The sequence below is a fragment of the Formica exsecta genome, unplaced genomic scaffold, assembly GCF_003651465.1.
Source record: "Formica exsecta isolate Colony F162 unplaced genomic scaffold, ASM365146v1 scaffold495, whole genome shotgun sequence".
In the NCBI taxonomy this organism is placed as follows: Eukaryota; Metazoa; Arthropoda; class Insecta; order Hymenoptera; family Formicidae; genus Formica; species Formica exsecta.
In genome coordinates, this window is record NW_021852190.1 from 60,824 (window position 1) to 84,460 (window position 23,637).

At 34.4% G+C, this 23,637-nt stretch overlaps 1 protein-coding gene across 1 annotated transcript in view; it reads left to right on the plus strand.

Moving 5' to 3' along the window:
- LOC115241478 (uncharacterized threonine-rich GPI-anchored glycoprotein PJ4664.02-like) overlaps positions 1-23,637 on the plus strand; it is a gene marked incomplete at its 3' end in the record, with an annotated part of 65,252 nt that overhangs the window by 33,239 nt on the left and 8,376 nt on the right. Inside the window, exons 5-8 of the mRNA XM_029817245.1 lie at positions 3,619-4,629; positions 5,763-5,915; positions 17,492-19,393; positions 20,131-21,207. Of these exons, the coding sequence (XP_029673105.1) occupies positions 3,619-4,629; positions 5,763-5,915; positions 17,492-19,393; positions 20,131-21,207 (4,143 nt within the window). The remainder of the gene's footprint in view (positions 1-3,618; positions 4,630-5,762; positions 5,916-17,491; positions 19,394-20,130; positions 21,208-23,637) is intronic.

A 23,637-nucleotide genomic window follows, 5' to 3' on the forward strand; every position in this document is an offset into this window, starting at 1 on the left:
CTTTATGTATCGAGCTATCCTTCTCCTTAGATTCTTCTCTCACTTTATTACAACACTTGACTACAAAGTGTCCGATCTTGCTGCATGCGTAGCACCTGCTTTTCGTCCTTTCTTATTATTTTTCTTATTACCCTTTTTACGTGTCGCTTTCACCTTCGAGTATAATGCCGCTTCCGTTTCTCCTGTTTGCTTTCTGTTGTATCTGACTTCTTGGAATAGCTTTATCTTGATTGCACTTGATGTAACGATTGTACCGGCATTCTCTAGATCCATGATCATGGGCTTGTACTCGTCGGGTAATCCAGATAGTAGCAACGCTCCTTTCATTTCTTCTTTGACTTCAAAATCAAATTCTTTTAAAGCATGGGCTGTCGTTGTTATTGTGTTAACGTATTTTTTTATGAAATTGCAATCTTATAACTTGGTTGAAGTTAAAGTGCATAATAGACCTACTTTCCGCATAAGCCCCTTGCCTTTGAACGTGTTCTTTAGGTTCTCTCACGCTGGTCTCAGGGTTTCCGCGATTTGTATGTGCCCGTAATTCTGTTTTTGCACCGCTAAGACAATCTTCGCTTTCGCCTTAGTCATCTTCTTTATGTCCGCTATGCAGGGTGTCCGGTAAAGATTGCGCCAACGCTCGTGAGCGGGTAGAGCACAGTAAACTGAACAGAAAAGTCCTGTAATATTTTTTTTATATAACGCTTAATAAAGGGGTTATTATTGAGTAAAGTCTGGTCAATCAGCGCCGACTTTTAGCCGGGCGCACGTCAGTGAGCCCCGCGCGCCTAGTAGTGTGCGGCGGCGCACGCTGTAGCGACGAAGACGCGCTCACCACTACCAGGTGCGCGGCTAAAGGTCGACGCTGATTGGCAGACTTTACTCAATAATAACTCTTTTATTAAGCATTATAAAAAAATGTTACAGGACTTTTCGGTTCAGTTTACTGTGCTCTACCCGCTCACGAATGTTGGCACAATCTTTACCGGACACCCTGTATACATCTCCTCTCCAAGTACATAGCTCCACAAGTTTTCGGCTTTTAAACACGCTCGCAAGCTTATTAAATCTGTCTTGTTTTAATAAGTTTTAATACAATCAATGCAATTTTTGTCATTCAAAATCATTATTCTATTATTTGAATAAAAGTTTATTTCCTATCGATCAAATACGTCTTTTTCTCGAAAACAATTAGTTTTTACGGAATGAAATAAGAGTACTTTTTTTAAGAAAAAGATTGTGTGTGTAAAGAAAAAATTAAAAAAAAATTAAATGGAGCGAACATATCAACTTCAAAGTTTTGTAGATTAGAAGGCTTAAAGGTGATTCCCCACTGCCCCTCGTCTCCGACGTAATATCAAGAAATCTATCATGCTATTTTAAAGATCTCTATTTAATATAAAAATAATTATTACAAATTATTAAAATCTACGGAGTGATATAAAAGTTATTTAAGAAAAATGCTTTTCAAATTTTAACTTTAAAACAAATATCTCAGTAGAGAGAGATATGTTGTAGAAAAAATGTTGATAAAAGTGTATTAACGGACCCAACCCCAATGACCTTGATCTTGACATATGTTATCAAGGTCATCGTCCTGAGTAATTCTCAAAAGATTTTAGCCGTCGCTCGTTGGCCATTAAAAAGTTATTAACAAAAAAACTTTACTAAATGAAACATAATTTTTTGACACCATGTACATTTAATAGAGCGTACCTTAGCAGAATAATTTATTTATGTGTAATAAATCGAACGCGTAGGCGGGAAAGGGGCCGAGCCTTTCCCCCTGCACCCCATCCCGAAAAAACTAACCTGACCCAACCTATGTCCAAGGGATTGAAGTTAGGGGGTGAATCTTTATTTTAAGTAATAATTTACCCTTCGGCATATGTAGTAGAGTCCACCCCTTCCCCACTGACATATGTAAGTTATTAATATATTATTTTCCTATAGAAGAACTATTCACCCCGAATAATGTTTCACCTCTAAGAAATAGATTGGGTTAGATTCGTTTTTTCGGGATGGGAGTGCATGGGGAGGGGCTCCGCCCCTTCCCTGTCCACACGTTCGATTTACTACACATAAATAAATAAATTTGTTAAGTTACGCTCTATTAAATGTACATGATGTTTGAAAATTACATATAATTCGTGGAAATTCTTTTGTTAACTTTTTAATAAACAACGAGCGATGCTTAAAACCTTTGGAGGATACTCAGGACAGTGACCTTAACAACATATGTCAAGATCAAACTCATTGGAACTGGGTCCAATAATATGCACTTTTACCAAAATGTTGTAAAAACTTATGGAGAAAAAGAAGAGAAAGAGAGAGAGTTATGTTTACATGCTCTACATAACAACGAGAGATTGCCCAACTTTACCGGGACACTCTGTATATATATACATATATCTATACGCGAGCCGCCTAGTCACGCGCATATCTGCAAATAAGAACATGATATAAAGTAGATAGATTATTTTTTCACATAATTATATTACATTGTATATATTACAGAAATATGCTTTACATTGAACGATTGATAGAAAACAATAATATATATAATTTGCTAATTTTTTGTGCACTCTATTAATACATATTTATACATATTTTATACATATATAAATTGTATACTTGTATATTATGTCACACTTTATTTATCTTATGGATAAAACAGTTTTATTTAGATTGTTGTATCTGACAAGAATGATTAAACTTTCAGTCGTTGTCCACGCCAACGAAATCTTGGTTCGAGTTTATTGTTAACCAGCTGGCTGCGTGGATCGTCTTCTTTCTTCAGTTCATCAGACTCCTATTTTTCTTTTAAAAGCGAAAGGGTGGGTGTAGTATGTCTAGCAATTGATATATCAGGTTTTTAATATTATAAAAGTGAAGAATATGTATACGTTTCCACGATTGACTTTCATGAACGTTGAAAGACGAACGTCTTGTCGAGGTCGTCGCGCCATACTAACAGAATCTACTTCTGAGCTTTCGGCAGGTTGCTTACAAATGCTTGGCAATCTTCGTCGCGCACCTAAAATGCAGCTCTTTGAACGACCTTTTCAGGCAACAAAATCAAGCCCGGCGAATCTGTTTTCCGAAAGATCTAAGCTGAAATTGGACTTAGCTAGGAGATTAATCAAACCTGAACTGAACGTTGATGAGAACAACTTTGACGAAACAATTTTCATCCCTCATTCTAGCAAATCACAAGTGAAAGAAATTTCAACTGTCAGCAAAGACAGAAATGTAGGAAAAACGACGAAAGCGACCAGCAAACTCAATGGCGTGCATGTATCGCACGGAAGTTCAATAATTGCAAATATACAGAAAGAGAAATCGATTACGAGAGACAGATGGAAGATCTTGGAAGCTAGACAATCTTTGAAAGATCGAAATATCAAAGATTCGTTTAGATCATCCACAATTAAAAAGAGTCAGATACCCACAGAAAGAGCAATCGTATCTTCATCTGTAGAAGGAACATCGATGAGCAGTATCACTAAATCTAATATTATACCACGCAGAATTACGATTTCGCGTCGCGGTACCATATCCGTGGAGGAAACGACCGCCACGACTATCGATACGACAAAAGTTCGATCTTCAATGTTGCAGAGTACCATGGTGCCGCGAGAAGAAACGTCAACGTTGGCAAATATGATAGAAACTCTTGACAAGAACAATATCGTTACAACCATCGAACCACTAAAGTTAGATGAAACATCTATCGAAATAATTAAGTCAGATAAACAAGAACGCAATAATAATGACATACAAAAGGAAACTGCTGTGACATTGGACAATACGTCAGTTACGGACGCGTTAATAGAATCTATGAACATTTACACTACGGAATTCGCTCACGACATAACACTGTCACCAACGGTTACCACGCCGAGCAGCATTCATTCGTCGACGACGGAGTCAAAGAAGCTATATCCCGTTTATATTCCTGATGCAAAAAAATATGACTTGTCGGAAAACAAGAGTAGCACGAAATTTGTGAGTGATGCGAGCAAAAGTGTTTTTCAGCCTCGTTATACAAAACAACAGGAACCAGACAAAGTGGCGATTTCTATGGTAACATCAATGACCGTCGGACCCACCAGCCGATACATTAGAAAAAAATCGGGCGTCTTCACACCATACGACACCGTTCCCAAGCCGTTTAGCACAGAGGCGACATGTACACAGATGAAACACAAGGAGTTCCGTCCGCGAACGGCAACTTATAGGAGGCATTCCGAAGTACCAACTAGCCAATTGATGATCCAACAATCAACTAAGGCGGACAAAGAAGTGGCTGCTGATTTCATCACCATAACATCAAAACCGACTAAGTACAATGCGCATGTCGTCACAGCAAGAAATCATTCCGATTCCTCCGAACCGCTCGTTAGTGTGAAAATCGATACTTCAAATGACAGCATGCCGCTGATATTCACTGAGAGCAGCAACAGCAACAGCAGCGCCTCCAATATCTTCAATCCCACTAAAAGCGCGATTTTCAGCAAGAACACCACTACATTATTGGAGCAACTACGAAGTACTGTGGCACCGCTCTTGAACTCTTTAAGTGAAAAAACTCCCATTTTTTCTGGAGCTTATTCCAACGTGAATATCGGGGTGAGTATTTTTATAAATTTCAAAAAATCATCCGATAATGTTTAAGAGATGAGCATGTTTCGAGATATATGTATGTATTACACATATATGTGTAATATATACAAAAGTTGCATTTTACATGGTATTTATTTTTTAAAAAAGCTTTATTTCTATTAATTAATCTTAAAATAATTTAATATAAATGTGAAAAAAATTTATTAAAATGGTTTAATCGATTTGTGATGCTAATATTATGAGCAGGATATTTATTTATATCTATAAATATAAAAATAATATAAAAATATATAATTATTATATAAATATATGCAGCATAATAACATTTAATAAATATAAATTTATTTACATTTATAAAGACTAATAGATTTCATATGCAGAGTAGGCCAAAAGTCTGGATATACAGGGTGTCCCAAAGCACCCTTGACAACGCTCGTGAGCAGGTAGAGCACAGTAAACTGAACAGAAAAGCCGGACGCACGTCAGTGAGCCGCCCGTCTGTTAGTGTGCGTCGCCGTAGCGACGGAGCACTCACGCACACTATCAGGCGCGCGGCTAAAGATCGACGCTAATTAGCCAGACTTTACTCAATAATAACTCCTTTATTAAGCGTTATAGAAAAAAATGTTACAGAACTTTTCTGTTCAGTTTACTGTGCTCTACTTGCTCACGAGCCTTGTCAAAGGTGCTTTGGGACACACTGTATACCTTGATAACTTTAGAATGAATAGAGATAGAGAATTGAAATTTTGAGAGATTTATGGAATTATATAAAAGCTATCTTTTGACCACGCGCCCACCTCAACCCTCAAGGAATAAAAGGGTGGAGATGGTTTAAAAATCATATATAACATGAAAGGTTGAATGTGTACTCATTTGAAAGTACTTTTAAAGGCGAGAAAAATGGCTTTTGAAAGAGTTTGCTGCGACCTCCCAATCTAAAGTTTTGGTCATGTAAACAAAAAGATAGCTTTTATGATCCAATAAAATTTTATAGACCCTTAAAATTTCAACTCTCTACATCTGTACATATTAAAGTTATCAAGATTTATTCAAATTTTTGGAATCTATATGTCAAGATCAAGATGATCGGTGTTGTGTGGTTTTTGTAAAGAATTACCTTTTTCTTGTATAAACAGAATTCCGCTCCTAGGATAACGCCCAACGGTTCTCCACCCAGATTTAGCGCAAGATACAAAGGAGCGGAATTATTTGTAAGAAAACCATCAATTGATCAAGTTGTAATACCATCGATCACAACATCATCGACTACGGCTTCGACACTGATAGAGGTAAGACTTTTAAGGATTTTGGATAGTATCTAATAATGACATTTTGAGGACAACTAAAGCTTTTATTGTTTATTAATATTGTAACTACTATTTGATTGGGTAATTATTTGGAATAAGGCCTTTTCCGAAATTTTATATTTTCTTGCGGTTCTTAGGGTAAAAATCTTTATTGTGACTCCAACAGTGATAATCAGTCGGGGGAGCCCGTCCCTCATCACCCCCACCCTCCCCAAAAAAACCGAAAAATCCCAAAAATTACCAAAGCAAAGCGAGGTCCACCCCACAATTGTTGTGTGGATGGGAAAGTGTATGCGTGGATGCAGTGGGTTCCGCCCCCCCCCCTTACGAGGGGCTCCACTTCCGGAAGATATAACTTAACCCAAACCTACTTCTGATTTAAAACTAAAATTTGGTTTGGGTTAGGTTATATCTTCCGGAAGTGGAGTCCCCCGTAGGGAGGGCGGAACCCATTGCGTCCACGCATACACTTTCCCATCCACACAACAATTATGGGGTGGACCTCGCTTTGTTTTGGTAATTTTTGGGATTTTTCGGTTTTTTTGGGGGGTGGGGGTGATGGGGGACGGGCTTCTCCGACTGATTATCACTGTTGGAGTCACAACAAAGAGTTTTATCGAAAGATACGATCATATTTGTCAAAATTCAGAAAAGGCCTTATTCCAAATAATTATCTTTGATCGCAATATTATGTACATAATCGAATACAAAGTGATAGTTTATAAACTTTCTAATTTCAATATTAAGCTTTAATGCCTTTAATAGTTTTATTGACAAATGTCAACACGATTCTCATTTTAATACGTAATAATATTACTGATAATTATTCTATAATAAGTTATTATAATCATAACGCGATATACATACATATATATGTATATACAGGGTGTCTCACGACCTACGTACAATATTTTAATAGCGTATTCTAGAGACAAAATGGAGTAAAAAATCTTAATACAAAGATATCGAGGCTACAATAGTTTTTGAGTTATAAGTGATCGAAGTTTGCCAATAACATTGCGTAGAACTCGCGCCCTCATGCTCCTAACTACATTTTCACACATACTAAACTATCATCTATTATTGCTGACAGATAAAATAAATAAATTTTTACAAAACTTCTCCGCGCGATCAAAACAAAAATAAATTTTGTTTTTTAAATGTGTGAAAATATTAAGTTTATATTTCTGCTTAAATATAATAATTAATCAACTATTTAAATTGTTATTTAAGAAAAAATTAAATATTTTACGTACAACATTTATAGCAAAGAGAATTAGAGTGGAAGGTCCCATAAGAGCGTAATGTATTTTTGCGTATACAGCAAATTATTAAAGTAGGAAAAAAAATAATAATCTATACACAAAATTATAAATTTTATTTTATGAAAAATACAGTTAACTATATAAATTTTGTCATCTTTGCGAAATTATTTTTATTTTTTTTCATTGCAATATTTCGTTTCATCATACGTGCTTCTCAATGGCATCTTATTTTTATAAACATATATAAGAAAGAATTTGAAAATTCTGGGCAGCATAATTGCACAATTGGACAGTTATGTGTTAAAATGTCTGTTATTAATTTTCCTACATTTTTTTATGAATGATATTTTGAATAATGCATTTAAATTGTTTTTCTCAATCGTGAGTCTGATGCCCAACTATATATCTCCCATTCCCGATATTGCGCGATATCTGAATTCATATTGATGGATGCATTCATTTCTACAGTTTAAGTTTGCATTAACAAGAGCAATCAATGTCACTTTTGATCAAAATGAAATATGTTACATAATAAACTTTAATAGTTGCAATCTTTTATAGAAGAGAAAAAAATAGAAAAATTTTTAGAAAAATTATATTTAATTATTTTATTCTATAATATAAGAAACTCTTCTGTGAAAGTTGTCTGCATATGTTTTCATTAACGTAAATAATTTGTGATCTCCATATTCTGCATTATTATTAGAAACTAATAATTCTTCACATATAGTGTATGCATGATTGGCAAGAAACTTTTTCACCAGAAATCCACTTATACAGGGTGTCTCGCAACGTGATGTCCACACTGAAACTGTGTATTCTTTGTGTCATTCTAAGTCAAAAAGTCTTCATACACATATGCCCTAAAGTCGCTTGTTTCGAAGTTATAGCGAAAAAATGCAAAAGTAGTTATTTCTCACACTAATGCGAGAAAAGCACCTTTATGACTTACCTTACCGCACTAGTAGTGCGGAAATAACAGGCATTACAAAAAATATTGTATGTATGGCATATGCGGAAGACAACGAACTACGTCGCGTATGAAATTGCCGCATGAGCTGAAGCGATGCATACTCGACATAATTCATTGTTTTCCACACTTGCCACACAAGATAATATTAATAAATTGACTGTCGTTTTAAGTGAAAACATCGCATAAACATAGCTTAGAAATTTCTCTTACCTACCAATCATGAGTACATTTTCCAATGAAGAATATGCCGATATTCATTTTATTTATGGTTTCTGTAATGGTAACGCACGTGCAGCAGTAACAGAATATCACCGACGGTTTCCTAATCGCAGAGTACCAGATCAAAGAGTTTTTAGCAATGTCCACCGAAGCATTAAATTTACTGGTAAGGTCCCAAATAAAAATCTTGAGAGACCATTAAGGCGACATCGTCAAGTCGAGGATGCGATACTAGCAACGGTGGACAGAACTCCTACTATTAGTATCAGAAGACTTTCGGCGCAAACTAACGTCTCTAAAACGACAATTTGGAAAATACTGCGTGATTAAATAATATTGTTCTTATTTTATGCAATTTTGTTTTTTCGCTATAACTTTGAAACAATCGACTTTAGGGCATATGTGTATTAAGACTTTTTGACTTAGAATGACAAAAAGAATACACAGTTTCAGTGTGGACATCACGTTGCGGGACACCCTGTATAATAAATAGCATTCGATTCTGTGAATTGTTTGGTTTCAGAGTCTATACATTGAGATTCATTTAATTCTTCAAGATTTATATTTGTTAATGTTAAAATCGATGAAGTTTGTTCATTATTTGTTCTTTGGTTTTGTTTATTAGATTGCATTGTGTGTTTGAGTTGACTCAATTTTGTAAAAATATAATATTTATCTGTTTCGGTTACTATGATTTGATACTTTTGATAATTGTGTAATGAAAATATATCGTAAGCCAGCTTGAAATTGTTTTGGGGATGGATTGACAGAACATCCATGCTGTTGTCTTATAACAGAAAATAAATTTTCTAATGGATATTGATTTAATTTTCTAGTGCAAAATTCATGAATATCATAATTCTCGTTTAAATTTTTAAATAACTGTAGAACTGAATTTATTGTTAATAAAAAACCTTTTTTACAAGCTAGTTGTGGCCCAATTTCAAATCTACTTTTTTCTAAAACTTCTAAAATATTTTGTAAAAATTCTGTGTAAAAGTTCTGTATCTTTTGTAAAAGCGTAATTTAATTTGTTAGGCACTGTTTTTTTTCTTTAAAGAATAATTTAGAGTATCAAATGGTTTATCCATGTCTATAATAAATTGTAAGGTTGTGTTATTATCTTTGCGAAAATATTCTGAGAACGTAGTTTTATATACTAAGTATGCAGTATACATAGATTCTGAAAAAAATTTGTGTTGCTAAGCTAACTTTCATTTTCGAAAAGTGTGTTAGATTAAAATGTTTATTAGAAATCTTCAGTATTAAATTTAAAGGATTTTCTTGGCTAGGTTTATATATTTTTTCAATGTGTTGCCAATCAACTACACCATTTTTGTATAATAACTTTTTCGTTCTGACATTATTTCTCATTGATTTAATTAAATGAGGCGGATCGCAAATAATATATATTTTATGTCCATTTTTTTCAAAATATGGTTTCACGGGAGTAATTAATAGCTTTTTTATAAACCTTGATTTCTTGGTCCTTGATCCGAGATAATACATTTTACTATTAATCCTATTTTCATGATGGCTTCTACAGTTGTTAACATACCCAGACAGCACAAAACGTCCTCAGGATCATCCTGAATATGTCCAGGATGGTTCAGGATATATAATATTATGCGTTTTATTTGCATTGTCTCTACTGCCCAGAAACCAATATCCTAATACTTGTCTTATATTTGAATGAATCCATATAATCATACATATAAAAGCACTTTTTGCTTCTATTGGTTCACATATGGTACCATCATCAGCTAAGCCAATAATTTCATCAGTATATGAATCATAATGCACTTCTGCCATAAGATTAATTCCATCAAATAAAAGTGATACAACTTGGTTTTTTATTGGAACATTTTCAAACTTATATTTTAATTCTGATAATATTATTTCATTTAATCCAATACGGATAGGAAATCGTTTTTGATACTCCTGAAGTGTTCGTTCTGATGGTAAGCTTATGATCTTTTTTAAAAGCTGATATGTTTTTGGGGAATGATATAAAATAGATAACGCAATATCTTTGAAATTATTATCATATCTCTTTCCATATTTATTACGTATTGATAAACATAACTGCGTTTTCAATAAAATACGTGCCTTTTTAGGAAGAAATACCGCATTCTCTTCTATTAATTTTTGAATTCTTACTTTATTTCTTTTATATTGAATTTTATTATTTTTTATTTTCCCTAATCTATTTATTTTACTTCTCAATGCTGCTATGACTTTTTTTTGTTTTCTTAATCTTAATGTCTTAGGAGTTAATATTAATTGCGAATTATACTTATGATCCACATATTGATGAATATTTGTATGGCATGACTGTTAATCTTTAGAACAATTTGGCATATCATTTTTTCTTAAAAATGTCACTGTAGAAACACTTGGAAATTCAGATACATTGCAGCTTGTTGATGTACTTATAGAATTTTGAACTTCTTCCTGGGCTTCATCTTATAATATACAAAGATTGATTGGTTAGATGTAATATCAATTGATTAGTCAGATATACAAGGTGAGTCTTTTTAATCTTAACAGGCAAATATCTCAAAACCTGTAAGTTTTAGAAGGAAACTTTTTAGACAAAAGTTGTTTGGTTCTGAGAGGGAAAAGAGATAGGAATATTAGTTAGATCTTGGGTGGCATTGTTAAGGTCATATCAAGGTCACATTGAATTTTTTTAAATTGAAACCTCTATTTTTTGTTACATATTCTAGCCCTTGTCGAAGCCTTTTTAAAACACTATAATAAAGTATTTTTTCATTAAGTATTTTTCAAGTTATTTTATATTTTAATCTGACATATTTTGATATAAAAAATAAAATATCTCGTAAAATATTTAGTTTTCGATAATCTTACCGTAATACTTTTATGTACAGAATAATGACACAAATCAATTGGTATAAAAAAAAAATTGTTTTTGAGAAAAAGTATGTAATTATTTACAATGTATTTTTTTAACAAGTTTAAATTATTTGCTTCAATAGTTAATGAGATACAGTCACGCAAAGTTATGTTACAAAATTTTGTTTAAAAATCGGTGTAATGGAAGGAACGCTTGACAACGCGTCAATATTAAATTCTGCGTTAAATTAGAGAAGTCTCCAACAGAAACGGTACAAATGATTCAACAAGCCTATGGAGAGTCAGCTATACATAAGAATAACGTTTCGAAGATACAAATGATATAAAAAAGGTGAATCAAATTTTGAAAGGGCTTGCTTCAGAGGACTAGGCTTGTTGAATCATTTGCAATGTTTCTGTTGGAGACTTCACTAATTTAACGCAGAATTTAATGTTGGCGCGTTGTCAAGCGTTCCTTCCATTACACCGATTTTTAAACAAAATTTTGTAACACAACTTTGCGTGATTGTATCTCATTAACTATTGAACCAAATAATCAATCAAAACTTGCACCACGTGTTGAGTGTTGAATTGTGAATAACTCCCTAAAATAGCAGCACAAACAGATCAAACGTTCGGAAATGCGAAGCGAGTCTCGAAATTGTTCGATAGTATAAATATACCTCTATTTATTATTATAAATTGTGATCTATTTATTATTATAAATAATTAATATAATAATAATGATAAATAATATTTGTTTATCAAATGACGTGGTAGCGTCATTACGGCAAGTACATAAAAAAAATGCTTACTGGCTTGTCAACAGTTTTGCCTACGTACAGGGGCTGCGACACTACCGAGTAGCTTATCCGGAGTTTTATGTCTAATAAACTTTCGATTAAAATACTTCAGGAACTAAAGTCGCAATCAAAAATCTAACAGCATATTTCTTATAGAATAGGGATGCAAGCTTTCGATTGCGACCAGTTTGAATAAAATTGGTGCAGTCAATCCTGAGATATGATAATCGTATACCAGAAATGTTTTTCGTTCTTCATTCTCATCATAAGTTTTATACACTCACATACGTACGCTCGCACGCACACACGCAAAGCGATTTTGTCCCTCAAGAGGCATTCACACCGCTCATGTACGATTATTCCTTTAAGTATACCCTTTTATAAATTTATAAAATTAATTTTATAATACAATAAGAGAGAGAGAGAGAGAGGGAAGGAAGAGAGAGAGAGGCAGAAAGAGAGGTAGAGAGAGAGGGAATGGGAGAGATGGAGGGAGGGGAGAGAGAAAGAAAGAGAGAGAGAGGGGAAGAGGGATACCTCACTACGCCGCATTGACATACCGCCAAATATATAAACAAAGACTCGTATTGGTATGCGACGTATATAGCGCTAATGTATTGTGTATGAATTGTCTCACCTTGTTGTCATTCGTACAGTGAGAGCAAGTACGCAACAGCTCCGTCGTCATAGTATATACCTCGTTATTCGCGATTGCGAAAGTTATTAAAAGATGTCTGAAACTCGATCTCTATTCATTAACGATTCATAAGCAACTGCTATTTATCGAAGCAGATATTAATTTCGTTAATATATTAATATAAATTAAAAATAATTACAAAAAACTGTGATATTTCATTAAAAATACCTCACAAAGGTGAAAAAAATACGCCAGGTACATATCTAAAATATAACTTATAAAAAATTTTCCCCTAGAAAAATAAAAGAATCTTTAAAAAATAAAAAATATAAATTAAATATGATATCAATAGGTAACTAACCAAGTATTTAGAAGCTAACTTGAGTGTTTTGAGCTACACGCGATGGGTGTGTGTGTGTGTGTGTGTGTGTGTGAGAACGTGTACGCGTAATACATACACATACACGTTCACACACACACACACACACACACACACACACACCCATCGCGTGTAGCAAACAGCGCTCGATCAGCTGTAGCAAGCGCCTCACGTAAGTGCCTGCATCAGACGGTGAGTTGCGCTGCCCTTGCCTACCTTCGATACTCGTCCCGTAATTCGCTAACTATTTCTTTTTATAATTTAAGAACTAAGCTTCAAACAAAATTTTCGTAAAGGAAAAATCGTCTTAGAATTGATTCAGGAATACGACCTTTTAAGGACAAACGGTTGTTCTGGACCATCCTGTATATATACACACATATACAGGGTGTCCTAGACCACCCGTACACCCCTTTTCTTTCAAAAACTAAGCATTTTAGAGAAAAACGTTTTGAACAAAAATTGTATGGTTTTGAGGGGAACATAAGACGGTGTCATTGGTTTGACCTTGGATGGAATCGTTAAGGTCAAGTCAAGGACACCTTTAATTTCTTAAATAGAATCCCCTATTTTTTATTGCATATTCTTATAGCTTATCCCGAGAGCTTTGATTCCATTTCAGAAATTAAAGGTGTCCTTGACTTGACCTTAACGATGCCATCCAAGGTCAAACCAATGATACCATCTTATGTTCCCCTCAAAACCATACAATTTTTGTTCAAAACGTTTTTCTCTAAAATGCTTAGTTTTTGAATGAAAAGAGGTGTACGGGTAGTCTAGGACACCCTGTATTTTTATTTTATATATATGTATGTATGTGTGTATGTATATATATATGTATGTATGTATTAATGTATTCATAAAAAAATTTTATTTTTTCTTTAATGCGATAACAATGATGTGTACTATGTACTTTGTATAATTATTGGCTAAATATTAAAACTGATTTAGCATTATCTTAAGGCAAACATAAAACGAGTACGTTTGTATTTTATATGCTTTTTATACGTATGTGTATTTACTGTGCTATGCTATTCAACGTATGTGAAGTATATTTTTTATATAGTTTAAAATAATAAAATAAAACAAAAGGTATGAGTAAGTCATGATAACAAAAGCGAATGGAAAGTCCCAGGTAAGGCGATATACCTGATGTTAATGACTCCCTTCAGAAAAAGTTATGTGAGGTAATTTTCTGTGCTTAAAAGGTTTTCCCTACGAAAGTACCAAAGGATTCCGAAGCAATTGCACCGTCATCGTGGACCAATTCTGTCGCCACAACCTCATCGAGCAATTTCATTCTTAATTATATCCATACAAACAGTTTGCGTTAATCTAATTACTCTTTATCATAATGAGAAATAGTTTTATCGTCGCTCATGCTTTTATTAATTATTTTATGATTAATAACAATTTTTTAATGGGTACAATCTGTTATCACTTGTGAATATCATCGCATTATCGCTTTAAAAGAGCACACATATATAATTATTGCATATACAATTCATTGAGAAGAGAGTCGATTTATAAACATCATTAGATATGACATTTTAATATTTAAAGAACGATCTGCAAAAAAAGTTACTAACTTTGGTCGAAAAAGATATTTGCACGGTCATCGAACATAATTATCTCACGGCACTGACGGCATTGCCATAAATATATGTCTATGTGCACACACACACAAATATTGTATCATACAATATCATAAAATTTTATATACTTATATCCTTTATAATAAATGTATTGATTTTAGCATCGCACGTGATTAGCAATTGTTTATCCTTATGTAGCCACAAGTTAAAGTTAAGATAAATTTATAAATATATAAAAATATATATATATTTTTACTGACTTTTAATAATCATAAGAATTTATGACCTGGAAAGCGCATAGGAGAGGAAGAGAGAGAGAGCGGGAGGGACGAAAGTTAGGGAAGGAGGGAGGGGAGTGAGTGAGGAGAGGAGAGGGGCGAGGGGGAGAAGGGTAGGAAGAGAAAGAAAGAGAGATGGTGAGTGTGGGGAGAGGGGAGAGAGAGTGAGGGAGAGAGGGGGGATAGAGGGGAGAAAGAGAGGGATGGAGAGAGGGGGAGGGGAGGAGAAGGGATTGGGGAAGGTGGGAGGGGAGGGAGAGAGAAGGAGGGGGATGTTTCGTCTGGCTGATGGTGAGTGTGGGGTGACGGAGAAGGAGAGGCGCGAAGAGGGGAGGTGGGACGGAGAGGGGGAAGAGAGAGAGAAGGGAGGAAAGGGGAGAAGGGAGAAGGCAGACAGAAAGAGGGAAAGGAAAAGAATGAAGAAAAGTCTGTATTAATAAAATTATGTTTTTTCAAAATGATTATAAAAATTTAGTTTTATGGATGCAATTATAACAAATATGCCATATATTTTAATAAAACTTCTAATATAATTGGGGAAGGTGGGAGGGGAGGGAGAGAGAAGGAGGGGGAGGGAGAGGGGAAGAGATGGTGAGTGTGGGGTGACGGAGAAGGAGAGGCGCGAAGAGGGGAGGTGGGACGGAGAGGGGGAAGAGAGAGAGAAGGGAGGAAAGGGGAGAAGGGAGAAGGCAGACAGAAAGAGGGAAAGGAAAAGAATGAAGAAAAGTCTGTATTAATAAAATTATGTTTTTTCAAAATGATTATAAAAATTTAGTTTTATGGATGCAATTATAACAAATATGCCATATATTTTAATAAAACTTCTAATATAAAAGGCTAGAAATATTTTACTATGTTTCAATTCTTTATAATATTAAAAATAGATTTCTGTGGTTCTTAAGAATTGTTTTTAATTAAAATGTCATAATAAATATATTTTAACTTTCTGATAATATTGATAAATTTTTGTGTTACATTAAATAGCCACAAAATTGTCAATATATTTGTAATGAATCCACTGATATTTGTTTTATTTTCTGTACCAGCATCTATTATATTTTTATTTGGAATTTGATATTTTATTTCTTAGAACTAAATATATATTTATATGTTTTAACATTGTATCTTCACACAAGAAATGTTAATTATAGATACAATATCTCTATCCAGATTCTATACAAATATTTCACGCGTGTTCCGTCTCATTAAGAATATTACTCATGGGCAGCATTAATTGAGTAAAGTAAGCATATTTAGTAGATGCATATAAGTTTTCATATAATGGGATAAAATAGATGAGATAACAGAGATGAGAAATACAGAGTTGGGAAGTAACGCGTGACTTGTAACGAAAAAAGTAACTTCGTTACATTTTTGGATAACGAATAACAAATTTAACAATTACTTTTATCGTTACTTTTTTTAGAATCAATATAATTTTTATACAAAAGAACATATTGATAAAAGTGTTGGAATGCAGCATTAAAACTACTAAAAGCTCTTTTTGATATTTCTTTCTACTTTGTAAGGCGAGTAGCACATGTAAAATAATATATAAATTTTTTAATGTTTAGTGTAAATTTTTAATATTCAATTTGATCTTGTTAATTAAAAAAAAAATTATGTAAAGTTTGTATTGAATATAAAAAAAATAACGGAAATTGTAATGACTCGTTACATTTTGAGTAACGGTAACGGTAACGAATTACTTTTTAAAATTGATAACGAGTAACGATAACAAGTTACTTTTTGGAAAAAAAAGGTAACGGTAACAAGTTACTTTTATAAAATAATTATCCCAATCCTGGATAAATATAAACAAAGAAAGAGGAATGTAATATAGTAATAATATAGTATATATCCTTTTTATGGGTTCTTTGTTACCGATAAGTGTCTCATTTTTACACACACACATTTCTTTTATTAATTAATTCTATAGTTATTGTACAGTTGATTCTAATATATTATTTTTTATCACAATGTTAATATTATAAAATATTGAAATGGCCTATATTGGAGTTAAATAAATTATATTTTTTATACATGATACAAATAATTTTTTATATATGATACAAGTAATTTTCGTACTTAGCACATCTGTAAATATTTACTATTTTTGAGGCTACCATCGCATCATGTGAGAAATGTTAATGCAATACTTCCGTAATAATATAATAGTGAAAGTACATCAGTGGGGCTTTGTAAACGCAAGGTATCTTATCGCAAAGAATATCATAGGAACGTATTTCACCTAACTATCATTATTGTATTCATTTAGAAGCACAGCTTTCTTTTTTTGTAAATAGAATAACTAGAACGTATTGACTTTTAAATGCGCAAACTACTATTGCTGTCTATGTTATAATCTAATTTTTTTAAGTTAAATTAAATTTTACTCTACAGAAAAAGTGTAACTAATGCATTTAAGAGTCAAAACGCTGCTCCCGATGTGTAGATTGTATATGATACAAATATTCTTGAGACCTATCTATCACACTATAAATTGCACTAAAGTGTGTACAGCACTTGCACGCACCGAATTTCTGATTGCAGAATTCTGACTTGGCGCTGCCCGTTCACATCAACAGCCCTGGCGAGCCCAAATTCATCACTTTTTATCAGGCATTAGAGTCAGCTAGCATAAGAAACGAAAATCTGGGCGTGAATGATGTGTCTCAGCAGCAAAAACTAACTGGCGGGGTAACAAAGGTAGACTCTAACGCTACTGTATCTAACGACATCAGTAATGATACTGCTAACAACAATGATACCGCAAGCCCAAAATCCGAATCTATCGCGACTACATCCTTCCCAGATATTACTACCATAAACATTACCACCGCTGTTCAATCGGCAAACCTTTCGTTTGCTTCGAGATTAGCTACTGAGATTATTCCTGATAATAGGCCGAAAATCACCTCGATGGCAATCCGACTACCCGCAAATCCAGATACGAGCGGGCAAACGACGACAGCACCTATTATGAAATCGTTCGGAACCAGCGCTTCCGATAACACAATGACAAATACACTGGCTAGCGCAAATATTTCGAATACTTTAATGTTACTTAATGTTACCACGACCGAAATAGTCACGATTGAGACATCGACGAACGTTGATGTAACTTCGGATACGTTGCTTTCCACGGAATCTACTTCTGATAATGTTCGACCTTTTGAATCGGTGGATATAAGCACTAAAACGATGGAGGTAACGTCACCATCCACTATTAAAGCAGTCACAAATGTATTCACGCCCGCCTCTGTGAATCTACAAATATCAACTAATATATCGGATACATCTTCTCCAATTACCGAAAGCGTTACTATAACACAAATATTATCTGAAGCAACGACTATGTCCGTGATGAATGATACATCTGAGAATATTGAAACAAATACTGTGCAACAGTATGCTGAAACATCGTCTCAAACGACAAAGACAAAAGATGTAATTGAAAATATAGAAATGAACATGATACAACAATTCGATGCGACAATTCCGTCCCAAATGACGGAAAATACGAGCACCATCGAATCCACAACAGAAGAAATTTTTAACGACATAACTGAGATTCAAGGGACACAGGCACCTGTTACGTCTACGTTTCACACACGCTTTACCGATATCTCACAAAATATTTTATCGCATTTGCAAGACTTCACAGTTAGGACATCTATTGAAAAGCCCACTACTACGACCACCTCCTCCAAACTGTTCAACATAATATCGGATTCATCGTCGATAAATACGAAGAATTTGGAAGAGACGACTACCATATGGGAAACTAGTTCGCGGAACGTCGGAATAACAACTATTCAAGATGTCGATACCGAGTTAGCGCAAACAATGACAAACAGACCAGCACAAAAAATGAGCACCCAAAATATAGTAGATTTGGCCACTGCGTTTTCAATCGCACACAATCGATCTAATGATCAGAAAACAAATGCACTGAATATGCCGAATTCGAATATGACTCAGAATGCGAGAGATTCATCAATAGATGCAGAAATCGCGACTAGCTCGCGACTTGCCGATTTCATTACGAAGAACGACTCACGGTCGTCTAATGATACGTTGCTTACTAAGCTAATGACTATTGCGAAGACACTCTTCTCGGAAGAAATAAATGAAACACGACAATCGTTACTCATGTCAGATCAAATTTATAATTTTGAAACTATTGTTCCAGACATAAATAACTTGACTCAAGCTAGTAGCATGATAGAAAATGATGATAAAAATCAATTCATGCTTTCGAACAATATGTCAGAAAAAATTAATGCATCTGCCGAACTCTCAACCGCTTTAGAAAATACTTCCGAACGTATAGATGTCATAACATCCAGAAATGAAACAGAAGAAAGTTCTAATCGCGGTTCTACTGTAGGATCGGAAATTTCATTAATGGAACTTAACACGCAACCCACTGATATCACAAATTCAATTGATGTAGGTGATATTATTACAACACTTCAAATATCTTTTTTTCAGACAAACATCAAAACATCAAACATAATAAAGTCGATCAGCATGAGTTCCGAACTAACTACTAACATGCCTGATTTATAATCGTCTAATCCAATTTAACGTCTGACAGTGATATCTAATTTATGACTTTAACCATTGATTCTGCGCAACAAAATCAATTTACAACTCTTTCAAATAATAATGTTGAATCATTAAATCGAAATTTATTACTACTAATAATCCTTTTGTAACAAATTCTATCATCGCGAAAGAAATGTTCTTCTCAATGTAAAAAATTCACGATATATCGGATATGTCCGCGAAAACGGTAACAGAATTAACTATTTGTGTAGCTATGACGGAGATAAACATTGCGCGAACAAATGCCGTAGATGTCTCTAATCAAACACCGAAGCCTATTACAATAGAGTTTACATCTGACAATAAGTTACAGATTACGGAAAATCGATGCTTTGTAATGAATATATCGGATATCATTACAACGCTGTTAACAGTGATGATAACGCAATGATAACGCGATTAATATGAGTGATTCTCAATCATCTAGTTCAATGTCTTCCACCACGGAATCGATTCGTAATCTAGAAAGCTGTACTGATACCACCACTACTAATCAATTCAACGACATAACAACAAGTGTTCTTCAAATACTAACTGATCTCGTAAGTGAAACAACAAATCTTATTGCCCATTTCCAGGATACAACGACAACAACAATCGCCCAAGGGACGGCGATCGGCTCACGAATCATCCAATCCAAGCAACCAACTGAAACCACCATCACTAGCATTCTTACCACATCCTCCGAGTTCCCCACAATCGACACAACGACTATCTTATCCTCATCAATTGAACCGATGACGGACACTGCGACAACGACGTCGACATCGACGATAACGACAACGACTCTCCAAGCGACATCAACGAAACCGTCATCGCGAGCCGACCTAGCTACTACTGCCAGGTCCATGCCTGAGACGACCACTCCAGCTATCGATATTAATGAAAACCTTATCTCTACCGAGACAACAACCATCGATACTCAAAGCACCGTGGTTGCTTCAATCGAATCAGAGGAACTGACGACAACAACGACAATCACATCACCCGTTATGAGTATGCCGACGGCAACAACCATATCACCGACCACACAGAGTACTACGTCAGATCGAGTAATGTCACGTCCGCCATTTACATCTTTCGATGTTCCAAACATGGGGTCCTACCTAGGATCTTTCGATGGCAACCAGGCGACGATGCCAGCTTCGAGATTCAGTTCTTCCAGCAAAGCACCCATCCGCGACTACCAGGTTTATGGTATTTATCCCAACAAAACTATCGTGCGGAAGCGACCGGAGGACAATCTGATCGATGCCAGGAACATAAATAGCCCATACGTGATATTCGGCATCTTCCCGGACGGCAAATTGGTTCGCAAGTTTCCCAACGGAACAATAATACCGGATTCACCTAGGAACCCGGTCGAGGTTGTGTTTACGCTTAGCACTACCACTACTACTAACCGACCAGCATCCAGGCCGTATTATAACCAGGTTAACCAAGCGGGCACTTATAACCAATATCAATCTCCGCTGTACTATAGTAACCCAGTGCACTATAGTAAACCCATGGACAAGCTGAAGGGAGGCATCCAGAATCCCAGCCCTGTTGATTTTGGATTTACCGATAATGCGATCGGCGTTCCTTCTGGAGTTGGTCCAAAATTCGCGACATCGTTTGGTCCCCCTGCTAGCACTCCGTGCGCAAACAAAATGGTATTTTTGTCTGATCTCTTTATCAAAATCGTACAAGTATTCGGACAAGTTTGACCAAGAATTTCTTGGTTTTTAAAGAAACTTTGCTCTAAAAAACGATTACTCTGATGGGATATTTTTAAAGATCTTCAAAAATCATTGCTGCGTGAGCATATTAATAAAATAGTTTAATTATTTATAGAAGCTATAATTATATCAAGAGATACGGTAATGTCTCGCGCCATGTCATCTGCAGCAATAACGAGACAGATCGTGTATCTATACACATGCTGCTCAATTGTGAGTATCTTAAATTATTGGATCTCAATAACAACTATTTTTGTTCTACGTGCACTAAAAACGGAAATATGACAATGTAAAATTCTAATACGAAAATTTTTATTTAAGAAACGTCGTGTGTGTGGGGAGGGGGGGCGTCGTAATCATCATAGTCATCTTTCTGTTTTTTGCTATTACATACGTTTGTATTTTTTACATGTTGTATGTAGAAAATTTCTGTACCGATTGAAATTTCTACCACAAGATTACGCTAGCGATACTTACAGCATCGCAACATACCTTGCAAGATATGATATTTTATATTTACACAGTTACACACACACATACACGTACAGATATTTTAACGATTCGACTTTCACCAATCCGATTTTCATAGTCAGAAACATTAACAGTCCCGTTTTTGCTAATTTTCCGATTTTCTTGTGATTGTACTATTATCTACGCGTTGTCCCGTTTTGATGGACGCAAATGATATCGGAATATACGAAGATATTATCAATGAAGAGTGTATGTGCTTTGTGATTGGAATATATTGGTAATGCAGATTACGGGGCAAAATTTTCAACAGTCCATATAAACTAAATATTTTGCTTTAAGAATGAGAGTAAAGCAGATCATTATTTCGTAATTGATATGAACAAACGAGAATGAAATATGCTATGTATTCTCTGCAAAGATAATTATTATTCACTGACAATTCCGTTGCTTTACACACACACACACACACACACACACACACACACACACACACACACACACTCGATCGAACATATATTTTTCTATTCCGTGGGAAAATTTATATATTGTTTAAACTTTTCTGTGCTGTTCTTTTTGTGCAATATAAACTAAAGCCATTAATTAAGCTTATTAAAAATTTGATCATTTGATGTGTGTGTTATTAAGATCCAATAATCCAAAGATCCAAAAAAGATATTTTCAATTAGACAGTTTGTGTATAAATGTCACTAAAAAGGAATGATTTAACTTATAAAAGATTACCTTTTCAAGAAAAGATGAAAAAAGGCGCCGAATCCACGCATGTTCGTTCAAATAATTATTGTACAAAAAAGTGTTAGCTTAATACAGTGGAACTTTTCGAAATAGTAAATACACCTCAAAATTGCAGACGACATTCCTTCGATACACACTAGGTTACTCCCGAATAACATGAATGGGGGGACCACGTAGATCTGTGGGCGCCTTCTCCTGACAGTGTATTTGAAAGGACGTTTGTAACGTTTGGGGGGAGTGAAGGTAATCTCGTTATAATAGACTAAACTCCCGTACAGTCCACTATTTCGAGATTTCACTGTACATAAAAAAGCATTATACAAGGCAACGTTATTTTATTGTCTATTGCTCAAATCTATCTTTCCTAGAAAAAATCACGATAAAAAAGAATGCGCCAATTTGAAATGAAAAATTATTTAAACTTATATACTTTCTTGTAAAAATTATGATATCAAAAAATATAATTCATGTTATTTTGGTACAATTGGTATAGTAGCGCTAAGTTTTCGCCATTAAATTTTTATGATTTTATATATAATATTTTTATATTTTTATATTTTACTTATTTTATATTTTTATTTTTATACTTCTGTTTGTAATATTCATTGATATTGATTATAACTCTTGAAAAAACTATAGAAATTCAGAAATAATTTTTTATTTCCGATTAGCATTATCTCTTATCATATTTTTTTCATAAAAAAAGGATTTAAAAAACAGACAATAAAATAACGCTTCTTTGAAGAACGTCTTTTTTGATGTTATTAAACTCTCCCCCTCTTTTGATGTTATTAAACTCTTTTGATGTTATTAAATTCTCCCCCTTTCTCTCTCTCTCTCCATATACACACTCATCAACACAAACACACGCATGTATATATATGTTTATTGTATCGCGTACATGCTTAGGTGTTTGTATACACATGCATACGAGAGCACATCTACATGCACAATTAATACACTTGTTTATAATTTCTTCACTGTATCTTCAGAGTTTGGTGCGCTTGAGGGGATAACGTCCCAGAGCGCGTTTAATAAATATACGCATTCTCTCTCTCTCTCTCTCTCTCTCTCTCTCTTGCTTATTCTTCCTCTTTTTTAATTTTAAATAAACCATCCTTTTTTTACATTCTTACATTC